At 33.4% G+C, this 17,569-nt stretch overlaps 1 protein-coding gene across 1 annotated transcript in view; it reads left to right on the top strand.

The window, feature by feature from the left end:
• TENM1 (teneurin transmembrane protein 1) overlaps positions 1-17,569 on the top strand; it is a gene marked incomplete at both ends in the record, with an annotated part of 577,764 nt that overhangs the window by 310,650 nt on the left and 249,545 nt on the right. The window contains 2 exon segments of the mRNA XM_081278185.1: positions 230-382; positions 16,779-16,978. Of these exon segments, the coding sequence (XP_081134311.1) occupies positions 230-382; positions 16,779-16,978 (353 nt within the window).

Raw genomic sequence — 17,569 nt, 5'->3', positions numbered from 1 at the left:
CCCATCTCTAACCCTATTTCTGGGATATCTGTAGCTTCAGAGCTTTAACAACAGCTAATTGGAAAAGTAGTGTAGTAAAGTAAAAGTGTGGTGTAGGTGTATACTCCTAGTTGCTCAACCTAACTAAAAGATAACTGGTTATGGTGTTTCTAGGTACAAAAGGATAGCTGGTTTTAGAGGCCTTGTCAGTGAGTTGGAATAAGTTAATATATAACTTGTTTTCTTGCAGCAGTACATTTGTTTGGCCTGACTTGGCAATTGCAACCAGTTGAAGGACAGCTCTATGAAAATGGAATTAGCAAAGGGAACAGAGGGACGGAATCCATGGATACTACTTACTCTCCAATTGGAGGAAAAGTTTCTGACAAATCAGAGAAAAAAGGTACAGTGATCAAAATGATTGATTGATTATTGATTAATTTTCTTCTAAATTAGTCATTAAGACCTTATGTAGGATGGTTTCACTTCACATTAAATTTCATGATCACTTGAAAGAAGTACTCTAACGTGAACTGAATAAATACATGTAAATGTATTGTCAAAACAAATTTTTCTTTTCTCCAGTGCCTTGAGTATAAACCAATTAAACTTTTCAAATATGTTGGCAATTTTGAAAATAGATAAATATTTACTGAATGGAACTTTCAATACAATGGAAATTACATTTCACATATAGCTACCCTGAAGCAACATGGGATTTTGATTAAGTTCTCTTGTGTCCAAGCCCAACATTTTTATATAACATTTTACAAAGGGCATACAGAAATTTCTTTTGTTTACAGTAAAAAGGGCTTTTTTTTCTGCTTAATATGAGGGTGAATGTTTATGTCAAAATAGGAGAACATAGCATTTTTTTCTAGCTGGAGACCTTGAATCATTTCTAGTTGGGGAAATGTCATATCACTTTGAGTCCTGATTTGATAACTTTAACCAACATGGGTTTCAACTAACGATCTGACTTATTTACAATAAATATCATAATACTAGCACTCCCAACTTCTTATTCACATTGAATGGTGTTAGTTTTAATATATAAGCATTAAAAACAACTGGATGTTTGTATTATGGCTGCTTTTCAAATAAGACTCAGTACAAAGGACCCAAGCTGTATTAAATTTCAGGAAGACAATTCGAAAAACAGAAATTGATAACATGTATAGCCAGCACTATCATGGGTATTTTTAGGAGATCAAAAATAAACAAATAAGTGAGTGATCCAAACCTTACACTCAAGAAACTTATGATTTTATAGGGGTAGCAAGATAGTTGTGTTTTGGTTCATCATTTCCAAATAGGATATGTTGTTTTTTGATTGCTTGAGCTAGTACTCTTGATGTGTGTGTTTAATTCCTTTTGGAGGGTTGTTTGTAGGTTTCATTTTTCTTTGCTTTTGAAATAGTTAACTTTGCTATGGTCCATGCTTCAATGAAAAATAATACTCATGGGGTTATGGCTCAGTGGTAGAGCGCTTGCCTAGCATGTGTGAGGCACTGGGTTCAATTCTCAGCACTGCATATAAATAAATAAAATAAAGGTCCATCAACAACTAAAAATTATTTTTAAAAAATGATACTTATAGTTCAGGAGAAGATAATAGCTTTGTTGTAGTTTTCAGTAATGATACAAGTTTTCTTTACATATTGTTTGAAAATATGTTTCTAGGCTGGACTCATCAACAATTTCATTGTTATTGCTGAGAGGAGTTGAGGGGCATAAAGGATTCAGAGATGACAGAAGAAGGGGTTTGAGTACACACAGATTTTTCTTCCTAATTTCCTTTACCTGATTTTTCTCATTCCTCTATGTCTGAAGAAATATCTATCTGCTCAGGGTTTCTTGTCATTGATATTGAGATTCAGAAATATCTGAAGGAAATAAAAAATATAAGATAGGAATAGGTTATCACATAGGTATCATCAGGGTATATTTAATTTTGTATTCTATCTCAGATATCTTATGATACATTTCTAAAAAGTAGGTTGATGATGATGGCCAAAATTGCTTTAACAATTATCAGGGGTCAAGAATTATTGCAAACACTTTACTTGTATTATATCATGAAGGAAACATATTATGATTGCCATTTTCCAATTGAGAAACAGAAGCACAGAGAGAGTAAGTAATTTGTCCCAGATAACAGAGCTAGAAACCAGTGGACTGATTACAGAGCCCTGTTTCTTAACTTCTGTGCTATAATTAATCCTTGAATAACAGATATTTGAACTCTTAGGGTCCTTTACATGCAAGTTATTATTTGAAGATGTGTTGCAATTTGAAAAAAATTCACAGATCAACCATATAGCCTATAAGTAGCCAGAAAAAAAAATTAAGCCAGGCGCAGAGGCACACACCTATAATCCCAGTGCTTGGGAGACTTAGGCAAGGAGAATCGCAAGTTCATAGCCAATTTCAGCAAAAGCAAGGCACTAAGCAACTCAATGAGACCCTGTCTCTAAATTAAATACAAAAATTAGGGCTTAGGATGTGGCTCAGTGGTCGAGGGCCCCTGAATTCAATCCCTGGTACTCCCCCCCAAAAAAACAGGTAAGTCATGAATGCAGAAAAATATATGATATATGTAGATAACAGCTTATTTATCATTTACTATCATAAAATTTATGCAAAACTTTTTAAAAGTTAAAATTTATCAAAACATATGCACACAAATACTTATAGACCATCCATGGCACTATTCACAGTCAATAGTAATGTAAACCTGAAGATGCAGTATTAGATTGTAATTACATAAAATTAACTGTAGTGCATACAGTGCATACAGTAGTAGTATAATAACTTTGTTGCCACCTCCTGTACCTATTGTGGTAAGCTCACGTTTGAGAATATCTGCTTCAAACACCATGTGACACTGATCATCTCAATGTCAGCAGTTTTTTTCCTCTAGTAAATTGTGTATCACAGTAAAAAAAAGTGATCTCTTGCAATTCTTGCATATTTTCACTGTTTATAATACATATAGCATACAAAATATGCGCTGATCAATTGATTATATTATTGGTAGGGCTTCTGATCAATGGCAGGCTACTAGCAGTTAGGTTTTTGGGGAGTCATAAGTTTTACATGAATTTTTTACCATGCAGGAATCAGTGCCCCTAACCTCCACATGGTTCCAGGGTCAACTGTGTACTGAATATACACATGAAATGTAGACGAAGACCACAATTTTTTTTTACATAATAAAACAAAACCCCAGAATCTATTCATGATAGAATTTGGAGAAATTCTATTCACTTATATTTTTAAAGTATTGTGACAAATTTCATAAATTAAAAAAACAATTTGTATGCTGCTCAAGTATAACAACACAGAAGGAAAAACAATTTCAATTTAATACTTTAGTAAGAAAAATCATTATAGATTGTTAGTATATAAACAAAGTATTAGCTTAAACTGATTTTTTATGAATCCTGGACAAAAAAAGTAGAAACATCATGTTTCTACTCTATTTGGTCTTTACTTCTAATTACTTATCGAATAAAAAAAGAGCTCTATTTTTTATAATGCCATGTGTATAGTAAAGCAAACCTTGCAGAAGATGTAATACAATATAGGGATATTTTCAAGTGGTCAGCTGAATCCTTTATAATTTTCTAGATAGCACATACCCTGTAAATACAGTTCTGAAAGGTTGTATTGATGCTTTATGCCCTAAATTATGAAACTGACAACCACATAATATTTTTTACATTATTTTCTTTACTATCTTGGAGGATTGAGCATTGTAGCATTGTGGTTAAGAGCCAGGACTCTGGAGTCAGGTACATGTGGAATAGAATACTGACTGTCATTTACTGACTTTCCAACCTTAAGTAATTGACACAACCTTGCTGAACCAATGTCCTTATCTGTAATATAAGGATGATAATAACAGTACCTGTCTCATATGGCTGTAGTGAGGAGTAAATGAGACAATGGCTCTAAAGTATATATCATAATTTCTGGCACAGTGTTTAACAATAAATAATATTAGGCCAGAAGACTGGAAAATTACCTTGAGTCTTTAAAACATTCATTTACATTCAATTGGGTCCTACAACACTGGTAGCAACTTTTCTATATATGATGACCTCCTTGCGATATGGTGTTTTCTTTTCTTAAAATTTGGGCTATTTTTATTTAACCAATTTAACATCTATTGGTTTTTAAATTATCATTATCATCAGATGATGGATAAGTTGAAAGGCACTTTAAAAATCAAATTTACTAGAATTGGTGCCTCATGAACATTTATTATATGTGTCTCATTAGGAAATAGAATTATTTTTTCAGCACTTAATTATCTAAATGAAAGGGAAAAGGGGCATTTGGTTATAGACATTTAGTATGCTAAAATTTTTAAAACATTCTAGAATTTAAGATGTCACACTCTCACACTGGCATATGCCAAAATAAAAATTTAAAGAAACCATAAGTTGTCCTTGTTCAATAAACACTTATAGAATTTAAGGCATCATACTAATATAATCCTTAAGTATCTTTGAAGCATACAAACTAGTCACAACTCTTTCCATTTAACTAGCAAACATTATATAACAACTACTTCAAACAAAGCAAAGGAAGATAGGAATAAGGCTTACTTCTAAATCTGCATCATGTAACATTCATAAATAATTAAAATAATTGCAAAATAATTTATCAACAAGTTTATAATATTAAAATCTTCATGCTTATCCAGTCCAACATCTTTATTTAAAGGTGAAGAAAAATAATCCCCAAAAGTTCAAGATCACTCAGAAAGAACTGGGACTAAAACTGAGGACACTGGTTCCACATTTTATGTTTTTTCAACTCTGTTATCATAATGATGTAACACAAATTAAATATGTAAATTGCTGAAGAACTTCTCAATCACAAAGTGTCAAACACAAAAACTGAACAAGTAAGGAAACTGATTTTATTCACGCTATTGCAATATAGAGGTTTAGCTTAGTCTTTTATAGAGAGGAGTAGATAAGTTTCATGTGGGGTAATCCACAGGGGGATTGTTTTGTACTCGAGGGTAGTCTCCATCAGTTAACTGTGCAAAAAATGTTTATCTCTGTACCTAGCTAGTTTGGGGGTACAATTTTAATGTCAGGTAATTATTAATGAGACAAATAATGGGGATTTGGAGAATCTGTGTCTGGGACTAAAAATGAGGACATCTGATTCCACATCTTGTTTTTCATATATTATTGTAATACTGGAACACTAATATATAAATTGCAGCAGTCATACAAAGAATGGACAGAGAGATTTATCTAATAAGACATGTAGGGAAAGTATGTCATGTGTATTTGTGTGTGTGTGTGTGTGTGTGTGTGTGTGTGTGTGTGTGTAGCTTTCCAGTAAGCCATTTTTCAAAACACAAAAGAGTAGGGGGATTTTTTAGCCAGTACTGTTTTCCAGGAGCATAGGGCTCAGGTAAAGCCCAACATTTTCAGTAGCTGTCTCAATGAGATAAAATTTATTGAGTCCAAGAGTACCGAATTCCTGCAGGTTGATGCAAAAACAGAACACCAGGAACTAAGAAGGGTGGCGGGGAGAGAGAACTGAAGGATACTAAAGGTAGATTTTGTTTCCTTAACAATTTTGCAAAAGATTAGCCTTGAGGGGGAGTGGCATTTCTTTGAAATTCATCCTACAAGATCAATCACCACAAAGCTGAAGAAAAAAAAAAATGACACTTTCTAGTCAGTGTCTGCTGAATATATGACCATGTAAACAACACTCATTTGATTGATACGACACAATTTATATCCTGTCGTGAAGATGCTTTAGCCAAGACCCAATAGTGACTACAGTTTCACCTCTCTATACTCCACTTTCTCATCTGAAAAATAAAGGAGCTTGGCTTTCAACCCTTTCAGGGGCTAGAGAACAGGACTAATGGGTCAGTGAATCCCTTTTTGCAAATTAAATCTTACTTGAAAATTAGAAATTTAAATATAAAACAAAGAAGGTGATGGAAGGATGCACATCTTTGTCAAACCTCGCACTCCCTTTTCTTTTCCTTTCTATGCTATCCATTCTCTTGGCAGTTTCTAAGGCTTTGACTAACATGGGGTGATGCTCAGCAGGATGAGTTTATCTCTAAGGTCCTGTCCAGATGTGCATGCCATGAGTCAATGAATTCAAATTCTGCAGCTAAGGAAGAACAATTAGTCAATCCAAATAAAAATGGACTTATCTTTACAAAAGGGATACACTCTAGGAAATGGTTGAAGAGTATGATTGTAAACCAGATTTTCCATTTAAAGTACTTGCTGCAAGTTTTGTTGTAATTTGAATAATTAATCCCATTTCTTCAGTACAAGTTTGGATTTCTGACATGTATATAACAATAATAGAGGGCACTTAGAAACCATTTACAATTTCAAAACATTTTATAAAACAGCTATGTATTTTACCACATAACCATTTTATGCTATGGCAGCTATTGTTACCTTGTTTTATAGTTGAAAATGAAACACAAGAAGTTAAGTAACTTGCTTTGCATAATCAACATAATGATTATAAGCAGAGCTGAGATTGGGATCTAGTTTTTCCTGTTAGTTCATTACACTACTTTGGGCCCTTTCTTTTTTATAAAATTATTTTCTCAAGGCTAATTATTTACAACTATCCAGATTTCAGATCTCAAACCATCCAGTCCAAATGTATATCCCTAAGAGTACTTTGCAATTTTAAATTTCATATCAAAGACCTCTCTGTTCAGATGCTCTGCCCACTCCTCCTCAATCCAAAATATATATGTACACAAACACACACAGACTTTGAACTTTGAAATTTTACTGACAGTGTAAAATGTGCCTTTAACAACTACATTTCATTGTATACCTGGGGGAAGGATTGTGTCTGTGTGTGTCTGTGTGTGTGTTTGCCTTTTTACCTTTGTTTTGTCGAACCTGAGACACAGAGAGATTGAAACAATCTATGCAATGATAGTTGTGACCTTTGAAAAACAGGTTAAATTTTAAATTTGCTTAGAATTTTGCAGATATTTTTTCACAGACCCAATCAGCAGGTCAGTATTCATTTTGTGGTACAAAACTAAAGAACTGCACCAACCCTACCCAGGTAATCATTGTGCATTCAGATGGAACACAGTCCTGCAGCATAATGCTGTGGTTCTTCAGTATTGGTTCAAAGGACATGTGGATATTAAAATGCACTCAGCTGCCCTTTGAGTCAACCCACAGTTGCAGTATCTTACTTAAAGGATATCATAGCCCAGGACATTGTGGTAGAATTGAGAATAATTCATATAAGCACAACAAACCACATGAATAAAATAGTAGTAATGCACTAACAAAGACAACATTGTTGGGAGCTTAACATTATTATTTTTAAAGATTGATGGCAAATTACAGTAAATGCTTCCTATAATGCTATATAGATGTTTCTCTAACACAAGGTTTCAGAGGGCCCAGCTAGAGTGCTGCAGCTTGTTTTCAACTATATTAAATCACTTTATCAATATACTTCAGTTTTAACAAAGGCTTTTCTAAAGCATACTGGAGACCTGACTTCTAAAACAGATTTATGGAAAGGATTCCCTATGCTAAAAGGCAAACTTATTTATTGTATAAAAAATTCATGTTAAATGTTCTTGGTCATATATGTTTAATGTTTCATTCTTATTTCATTGTAATTCTATTTTATTTATTTTAAAATTTATTTTATTTTATTTATTTTTTAAAAAACTAAATACACACCTTTCCTATGATGCCAGAAAAAATGGACCTAACTTGTGGTCCTTATAGTCAATATGCTCCATCTAACAAGGACACTAAGTGGACTTGTGCTTCCAAGTAAGGGGATCCTCCCTTAGCATCTTTACAACATCTTAGTTTTCTGGAGGAGCCAGGCCATTGTAGAAATTTATCAGCCATGTGTATATCTGGTTCTGTAAGGATGTATTTATATCCATTTTAGCCTATGTTGCTTTTGGAGGAAGTTCAAAACATTACTAGCTTTTTTGTGAAGTCAACTGTAGTTCTAGTTTATGTGAAATTTACTTTTGAAAATGAAGTCCTAAAGTTCAGGTATTTAATGCACAAGTCTGCATTTTCACACTGTGTAACTTTTGTAATCCTACACATAATAATCATATCTCCTTTCTCTGCCTCCACCCAGTATTAAGAGTCTTTGGGTTAACTTAGTCATTGGAGTTGCCTTTTTATTTCCATTGTATGTCCTCCTGAAAGTGTCTTGACCAGAAGACAAATACCATCTTCTTCTGGAAGAGGGAAGAATAAAAGTAGAAAGTTGGATTGACAGAGACATGCTTAACCAATTCAAACCCTTCATTAAAATAATAACAAGAGAAGAAAAATTTAAATAGTACTATTCAGAAACACAGAAACTCATGATCTTTAATGCTCTATGGATCAACTTGGTAATTTAACTGTACTAAATATATTAAAAAGTTAACAAATGGGGCTGGGGTTGTAGCTCAGTGGTAGCGCACTTGCCTGGCATGTATGAGGTACTGGGTTCCATCCTAAGCACCACGTAAAAATAACATAAAGGTATTGTGTTCACCTACAACTAAAAAATATGTAAAATAAATAAAAAGGTATTATATCCATCTATAACTAAAAAAATTTAAGTTAACAAATGACGAAGAAGACATAGTTTGTCCTTGAGAAGATTCCTATTGAATAGGAGAACTAGAAGAAACTTGGATACATATAGGCACAATGCAAAAATAACATACAATCTGTTGTACAGAAATGAAATAAGGTATTTTAAGGCTTAAAAGAAAGATGAAAAGGTCACTATTTTTTAGAAATAGTGTGACTTTTTTTATTTTTTTTTTCTTAGGGAAACAAGAAAAATCAGTCCTGGTGACCTTAAGGAGTATATAATTAGGAGAATGAAATAATAGAGTGATAAGAGAAAATGCAGATGATAATAGACTAAGAGATAAGTGCATAGTGAAACAGATGAAGGCACTTTGGCAAGGAAAGGAAGGAGATAAATAGTATGATAACTAGAAAAGGGGGCATTGGGTTATTTTATTCTCTTTTTTTCTAAAACAAGAGAGATTTGGGTTTATTGAAAGACAAAGAATAAAAAGTGAATAGAGGGAGAGATTGAGGATGCTAGTAAGAAAGGAGATTGGGAAGGGAACCAAAGTCCCAGAGGAAGCCGAGCAAGAGCAGGGAGGAGCCTTGGAAATAAACTGGGACATCAAATTATATGGTAAACTGAATATGAAAGAGACTACATATATAAATTCAAAAAGAGGACACAGTAAGTGTTCAATAAATATTAACATCTATTTTTATCCATATTGTTAATGTTACTCTGCAATGAGTTTTGTCTTTGAGAAATTTTCATTTGATATTATTGAAGAATTTTCTGGGTTCTTAAAAGGTAGACATTAAAGACTGCAACAACATGGTACCTATGAAAACTGGTGCTTATGCCAGATGCTTCTCTGTCTGAAGGTCTAATACAAAATGTTGTACAACTCCTTTATTACTCTCAACTATATGATAAGTAGATCATCATATAATTGTTTTTATTTAAATGCCCAGAGAGTAGATATGAGTACCCTGTCCTTAGGAGATTTTTTATTCTAAATTAAAGGGAAATCTGGATAAACTGATCTATGATTAGCCCCCCTACCAACATTCTAAAGTCCAAAATGATGTGAACTTAATAACTTACATACCTATATACAATAATATTTAGCATTGTATAAAATATACAAAATAGGCATCTCTTCTGCTTACTCCTAAATACATTTTTTTTCTTTGGTTTGGTTTGGTACCAGGGATTGAACCCAGAGGCACTTAACTACTGAGCCACATCACAGCCCCTTTTATATTTGTATTTTGAGACAGGGTCTCACTGAATTGCTTAGGGCTTTGCTAAATTGCTGAGGCTGGCTTTGAACTTGTGATTCTCCTGCCTCAGTCTCCTACGCTGCTGAGATTACAGGTATGAATCACCTTGTCCAGTCCTGTCACATGTTTTAAAACAACTGTCCGAGGAACAGTTCAACTTCTAGGTAATAAGCGACATTCTAAAACCACTTAGAAAAGTCGCAGATCTCTTTTGACAGTGCACTATAGTTTGTATGTGTATGTGTTAGTGTGCTATGTCAACTTATGCTTTATAACCATATTTTGTAAGAGATTTGTTGAGCTATAATTTATATATTATTTGCTGACTTAAAATGCACAATTCACTAAATTTAGTATATTCATAGAGTTGTGTAGCTATCACTACTACTTATTTTTAAGTCATTTTCATCATACCAAAAGGAAACCTCACAGACATTGCCCGTCACTCCATATGCCACATCCCCACCTCCCTCTCACCCCTGGAAATCATGTTGTATCATGATTTTTGTAATTTACATGTTGTATCCTTAGATTTGAATACTTCCACATTTCATATAAATAGAATCATATAATATGTAACTTTTGGCTCTGATTTCTTATGTTTTCAAGGTTAATAAATGTCATAGCATATATCAATATTTCATTTTTAATGGGTGAACAGCACTCCATTGAATGAATATACCACATTTTTTAGTGCATTCATCAATTGATAGAACTTTTGTGGATTTTCACTTTTGGGCTACTATGAATGATGCTGCTATGAACATTTGTGTACAAGTTTTTGATAGCACCTGTTTTCATTTTGTCAGGGGCAGGGGGATATTCCAAGTAGTAGAATAGCTGGGTCATGTGGTATATGTTTAACTCTTTGAGGAACTGGTGAACAGTTTTCCAAAGTAGCTTCATAATTTGCCATTGCTACCAGCAATTTATGAGAATGTGAATTGCTCCACATCTTTGCCAACACTTGTTATTTTCTGTGTTTTTTTTTAAATGTTAACCACCCTTATAGGTATAAAGTGGCATCTCAATGTGGTTTTGATTTGCATATCCCTGCTAACTAACGATGTTGAACTTCTATTGTTGTGCTTACTGGCCATCTATATATCTTCTTTGAATAAATATCTATTCAAGCAACTTGCCCATTTTCAATTATGTGTCTTTTTACTGTTGAAGTATATATCTTCTAAATGTATTCTACATTAAAGTCCCTTATTCAATATATGATTGGCAAATATTTTCTCCCATTCTATAGGCTGACTTTCCATTTTCTTGATAGTGTCCTTTGAAGCTCAAAAGTTTTAAATTTTGATGAAGTCCAGTTTGTCTACCATTTCTTTTGTTATTTATTGTTGTCAAATCCAAGGTTGAAAAAATTTATGTGTAGGTCTTCATTTGAGAATTTTATAGTTTTAGCCCTTACTATCAGGGTCAGGTTGGCTGTTTCTGCAAAATGAGAATTGGAATTTTGATAAGGATTACACTGAATCTGTAAATCAGTTTGGGAAGTACTGCCATCTTAACAATAGTAAGATGGCAGTACATGAACATGGAATATCTTTCCACTTATTTAGGAACTGTAATTCCTTTCAATGATGATATATTTGGGTTTATATCAATTCTAGCTTTCACCTAGGAAATTCCAGGAGACCAGCTACTTCATATACTATTAGTAATAAGCATACAAAAATCCTAAAATTTGTATTATAATCTGAGATTGTATAATAACTCCAAACAGCCTTATATTTGGAAACTAACTTCAGTGAATGCCACTTAATGGTCAGTAGACCCATGATAAGAACTGTGGAACTTTATTTATTTTTTTAGGGAATTGCACATTTTAACAACAAAATTTAAAGAAATCCTTCTAAAAAGAGAATTATGGCTTTTATATTATACATGTTCAATAAAATATATATGGAGTCAAAATAAGTCTTTAATTAAGGATAAAATTTTAGCAATGATATTTCACTTCTTCATGAAAAGAAATATGTAATACCAAATAACCTATTGTACTCAAATATGAAGTCTTTCAGGTTCTGGACATATTGTTTATACTCATATAGTAATATGTCTCTCAAGATTAATTAATGAAATTTTCAACAGAGTCAGCAATTTATTTTCAGTGTCAGTAAGCTAGAGGGATTTTATTTATATTATAAGCACATTTTATTCACAATGAATTCCCAAAAGCCTATGTGTGTAGATACTTTCAGTTCTTCCTCCCTCCAAACCTTGCACTGAAATGTCAAAATAGATTCTCAAAGTTACTGTGAACGAAGTAAATGATCAATATTACTATTTTATTTATTCATTTGTATAATTATTAAATAAGTGCCTGCTATGTTCAAGGTTCATTCTTCATTTTCTTTATCTTGACTGCTCTTGGGTTATATAATGGATATAAAAACATGATATATAATATGGATATTATCTATGATATATAATATGGATAATCTTCCTCTGAAGAACTGAAAATTCAATACATATTTTTCTTCAATATAAAAATCATATGAGCCTACGTAGATGGAAATGGTAAAGCTTATGCTGTATCCTCTTCATCTCTTCGTATTTTTTTTTTCTTTTGGGTGCCAGGGATTCAATTCAGGGCACTCGACCACTGAGCCACATTCTCAGCCCTATTTTGTATTCTATTAGAGACAGGGTCTCACTGAGTTGCTTAGCACCTTGTTTTTTGCTGAAGCTGGTTTTGTATTCCTAATGCTCCTGCCTCAGCTTCCCAAGCTTCTGGGATTACAGGTGTGTGCCATCACGCTCAGCTCTTCATAGCTTTTGATCACAGGGAACAGAGATTGGTTTTACCTCCCCGTTTTGCTCCAAGAACCAATATTCTAAATTTTACAGAGACTTGTTACTATGAAACTAATATTATATTTGTAGGACCATAATGATCCGTAAATCATGAGACATACACTAGGACTAATTCAGCTAAAAATCATACCAAAGTCTTTTCAAAAATTTGAACATGCTAGAGGATGCAATAAATATTTTCTTAATGCCTATTTATTTTTCTTTTCTTTGGACAGGCTTAGATACTTCTCATGGAATTTACAAATGTCTCTAAAAGACTGCTCAGATTACTATTGTGGGCAAGAGCATACATAGCCTTTAATCTAGTCATCTTCACATAAAGAACTAATAGTGGATACTTTTTCATAACCACATGTCAAAATCTTCTACCAATGTTTGATTGTTTGACATAAAATCATTGAAGCATATCTAGCTATATTAAGTAGAAATATATATATCCAGAATATAGTTATTTACCCCCTATTTTAGAACAATGTTGTTATTATTTTGTTACTATCCAGGTATGTGTCTGGATCTCAATGTATGAAACCTTGGTTTAAGTGATGCAGACATTGCACATAGTGTCTGACATAAATTCCAGCTACCCTTCCTTTTTTTTTTTTTTTTTTGCCTTCCAGGAAGCTTGACCTCTTCTTTTTGAACTAAGCTACCATCACTTAATGTGCCATGCTTCAACACAACCTATCTGCCATTGGCTTTTCCTGCTCAGCAGTTGATGCCTGTGTTGCAACCTATAAAGAGGGTGTTTACCTCAAACTAAATTGGGGGATATTGGTGAAACTGTGATAACTATAGTACTGCACAGTGTGATATGATTTGTGGCTCTCTGCATTTCATTCTGAATTTGTACAAGGAAAAGTTTTCTGTTACTGGTGAATATGGTCTCCTTGGACCTTTTGATATGCTTCAGCAAAACAAGTGATTAAATGATAAGTGAAACATGAACATTACACAAACTCTACCTTAGTGTTCTGCTATTAACAATTTGCAAAGGATCACAGTCAGTGTTAAGTTTGACCATATCTATTTCTTATGTATGTTAATGCAGAATTTCTTCAAAAAAATCAAATTTTGTAGTTTTTCTGCATATAATTTTTTTTCTTTTTAGTTTGCTCCATCTTTGAGAAGATAATGAAATAATAAATGAGCTCATAATCACTATATTGTAGTCCATAACGTATTTTGAGATTGATAAAAATGGAGCAGGCTACTTAGTGGTATAGATTACTAAGAGGGAGATATCTTCCTTTCTGATTCATAAAGCTATGAAAGGTTAGGTGCTGAGAAATTTTTCATCTACACACTATGAGAATTTCTCTAATACTAAGTCACTGCAACTACCTTGCTTTATTATCTTTATTTAATCATGGTCCACATGCTCATTACTATATTGTCATCTCTGTTAACTGGTCTTAAATGTAAGCTCTCAAAGGGTAAGATCATCATCTTTTAAAATTATTTTCATAAATAACCTATGCAGATGTGCTCTAAATATACAGTACTGTTAATGATGAGGAAACTCCAACAACACAACTTTATGAGTTTCTTTTGATTTAGTGAATAACATTTAAGTAGCCTCATTATGTAATATATCATGCCATAAAGTGCAGAAGGAGGATATTTTCTAGCATTTGATGAGTTGATATGGAAAGATTAATATCCATCAACCAGTTTTGACTAGAATTTTAAAAATTACATCGAGTCATTAAAAGTGGGTTTTTAGCACCTAAAAAAAACAGTATTTGTTGACCCTAGAACATTTATAATTGTTTTAGATTTATACGAGCTTGCTTGGCCAAGTGATGCACTTTAAGAAGTGATAAAAGCCTCTAATAAGGAGAGCAGTCCAATAAACTAAACAATTAGTTGAGAACAGAAGTGTCCACATAAACATGGTCTGTTAATCATTTGCTCATTGAAGACATTTGTCAGTTCTAGGACCTTAAGAGTTAAATATTTAATCAACCCTTTGGGAACCAAATTGCTCTGTCTCACATGGAAAAATATAACTTTCAGTGAAAAATAAGGTCCTCAGTTGGTCATTTATTATCTCAAAGGGTGTATTTTATTATAAATGTCAATTCCACAAAATTATGTGTCCTGTAATACATAATTATGTTCAAAATTGCATTTGAAATCTATTATTAACAGTTAACAGTGAACATTCTTAAAATAGTTATTACTCTTGGCCTTAACACAAAAAGCAATAATGGAAGTATTTTAGGGAGTTAAGAGCTGCAAGGCATTGGCCTCTGAATAAAGCCACCGCAGGTGTGTTTCTTAATGAGATGTTAATTTTATAGCTGGTGAACACAAAGGACAGAGACCATGTGTGTTTTTAAACTGTTTGGTGTGGAGATGGAGTTGATGGCTGAAAAATATAAAGGTAGTATGAAATGAGGCCAAATTGAACTTTCCCCTCCTGAGGTGTCATCTTCCTTGCTTAAGATCAAGGCAAACTAATTCCCTTTCCTCTTCTTGTATCCCTTCCCTCCCTACTACCAGATGACAAAGGAATGCATATTAAACTACAACATCAGAAATAATTAGAAAATATGACAATGTCCTCTCTCACAAAACAGTTCCTTCTATTTTTCTTATTTTTGTTATCAGCACTGTCTAAATCACCAAAAACTCAGAATCATGGGGTCAGTTTTGACCCTCTCTTAGCCTTCACACGTGAGAACTTTGCTTCTCAGGGTGTGAATTGTGAACCATGCAGCATGAGTATCAGCTGAGAAATTACAAAAACTGAACATGAATTTGCATTTTGACAAGACCCCCCTTTCTTATACAATTAAAGTTTGAGAAGCTCTGCTGTAGAATTTTCCTTTGCATTGTTTCTCAGGCATTCCTCCTTCTTTCCATTCACACTAAATTATTTTTCACTGGAAATGTATCTTTTCTACATGAGTCATTTGGGTTGACACTAAATGTAGATCTTCATGTCATTTCACCTGAGTCATTGCCCTATAAATTCTATATTATTCTTGTATCTCCGTTCTCTAATTCATTCTAACTTCTGCCCCAAGATTAGTCTATCTAATGTCCCCTAACCTCTTTTTTTTTTTTTTTTTTAGTGTTGGGTATCAAACCAGGGCCACATGAATGCTAAGCAAACAATCTACCACTGAGCTACATCCACAGCCTTTCCCTCTTCTTAAAAATATTTAATGGCTTTCCATCATTTACTAAATAAATCTGTTCAACTGGCATTCAAGGCCTTATAGAATATGATGTCATTATTTCCCTCCAGTTCTTTTTCTAACTACTCCTTTATTTATACACATAGTCTATACCATAGCTTTACAGTTTCCTTCCTCTTTTCACTTTCTTATTCCTAATACCCTTTCCAGTAGCTGTGTTGAAATCTTTTACCTCATCTAAGACTCATCTTCAATGTCACCTCCCACAAGAGTCCTATTATCATTCACTCACTCATTAATTTAATATGTATTATCACATACATTCTTGGCCTACATTTACCTACATTCTTCGATGTACTGGTGATATATCAATGAACAAAGCAGCAACAGATTTTTCCTTCCCAGAGGGAAAAAAACCAAGCAATAAACAATAAATAAGTAAAATGAGTGGTATGTTGCATGGTGATAGATGCTAAAAATAAATAAAAGAGGATAAAGACAGAATTGAGAAGTATCCCTTAGCCAAATACTTTTCCATCCTTTGAATGCCCAGAGCACTTATTTCCCTTTACAATATGTTAATTTGTGCACTTGTCCTATTTCCTCTGTTATTTTCAAAGTTCCTTGAGAGCAACAACTGCATCTTATTCATCTTTGTAACTCTTGCAGCTACTAAGGTGGCACTTGGTAAATCATGGTTAAAATGAATCAAGTTGATTGAAATAAATGCAATAGAAGTTTAACAAAATGGAGACTGACATAGTGGTTGGTAAAGGAAGGCTCCTTAGAAGATATTTAATTTGTATAAGGCTTTGAAAGATGGGAGAGGGTAGGGATGAAGAAAAAGCTGATTAAGTTATTTTGATATGCCTATTCTTGAAATGCTAAAAACCATTGCATTACAAATTAAGATTAATATGTATGTAATTTTTTCTACCTTCAGTGTTTCAGAAGGGACGAGCAATTGATACTGGAGAAGTTGACATTGGCGCACAGGTCATGCAAACCATTCCACCTGGCTTATTCTGGCGTTTTCAGATTACTATCCACCATCCTATATACCTGAAATTCAATATTTCACTAGCCAAGGACTCTCTGCTGGGAATTTATGGCAGAAGGAACATTCCACCTACACATACTCAGGTATTTGATATTATGGGTATTTTCTTGAACCCTTTTAGAGGATTGTAGGTTAAGCAGTTTAAAGGTTATGGTTTTTTAAATTGTGTAAGTATCAAAGGTAAGGGCAGAAAATTATACAAAGAAATATCCAGAATAATCACACTCTGATGAAAAAAAATGGCATGGAGAAATAAGGAAGAGCATTTACCGTGGCAGACTCAGAAAAAAAGCGTTTTAAAAAATATTCATTAAATTTGACCTCTGCTTTCTGGAACAGGTTGATTATGAGCTTCCCAGCCCTGTCATCTTAGAGTTAGTGCCCTTGGTTCTTTCACTGGTTTGTGCATCCTTATCCCCTTACCCTGATGAAGGAAGAAATGAATATCAGTAAAGAGTTGATTGCAAATAAGTTAAAAAGGCACTGTTTTTTATGCCTTACAGGTAAATATGGTTCTTTTTTATTGTGAATAATAACTCAAATATGTAAATCCTCTACAGTTTACATAGCTTTTCCATAAACCTTAGCCACCACATTGATTTTGTTTTCTTTCCCTTATTTTTTCCCTTCAGTAGTCCATTTGGAACCCTACTCCATCTGAGAAGTAGCAAAAA

Source organism: Spermophilus citellus, assembly GCF_964194105.1.
Source record: "Spermophilus citellus genome assembly, chromosome: X".
Lineage (NCBI taxonomy): Eukaryota > Metazoa > Chordata > Mammalia > Rodentia > Sciuridae > Spermophilus > Spermophilus citellus.
This window is presented reverse-complemented; position numbering and strand designations above follow the sequence as displayed.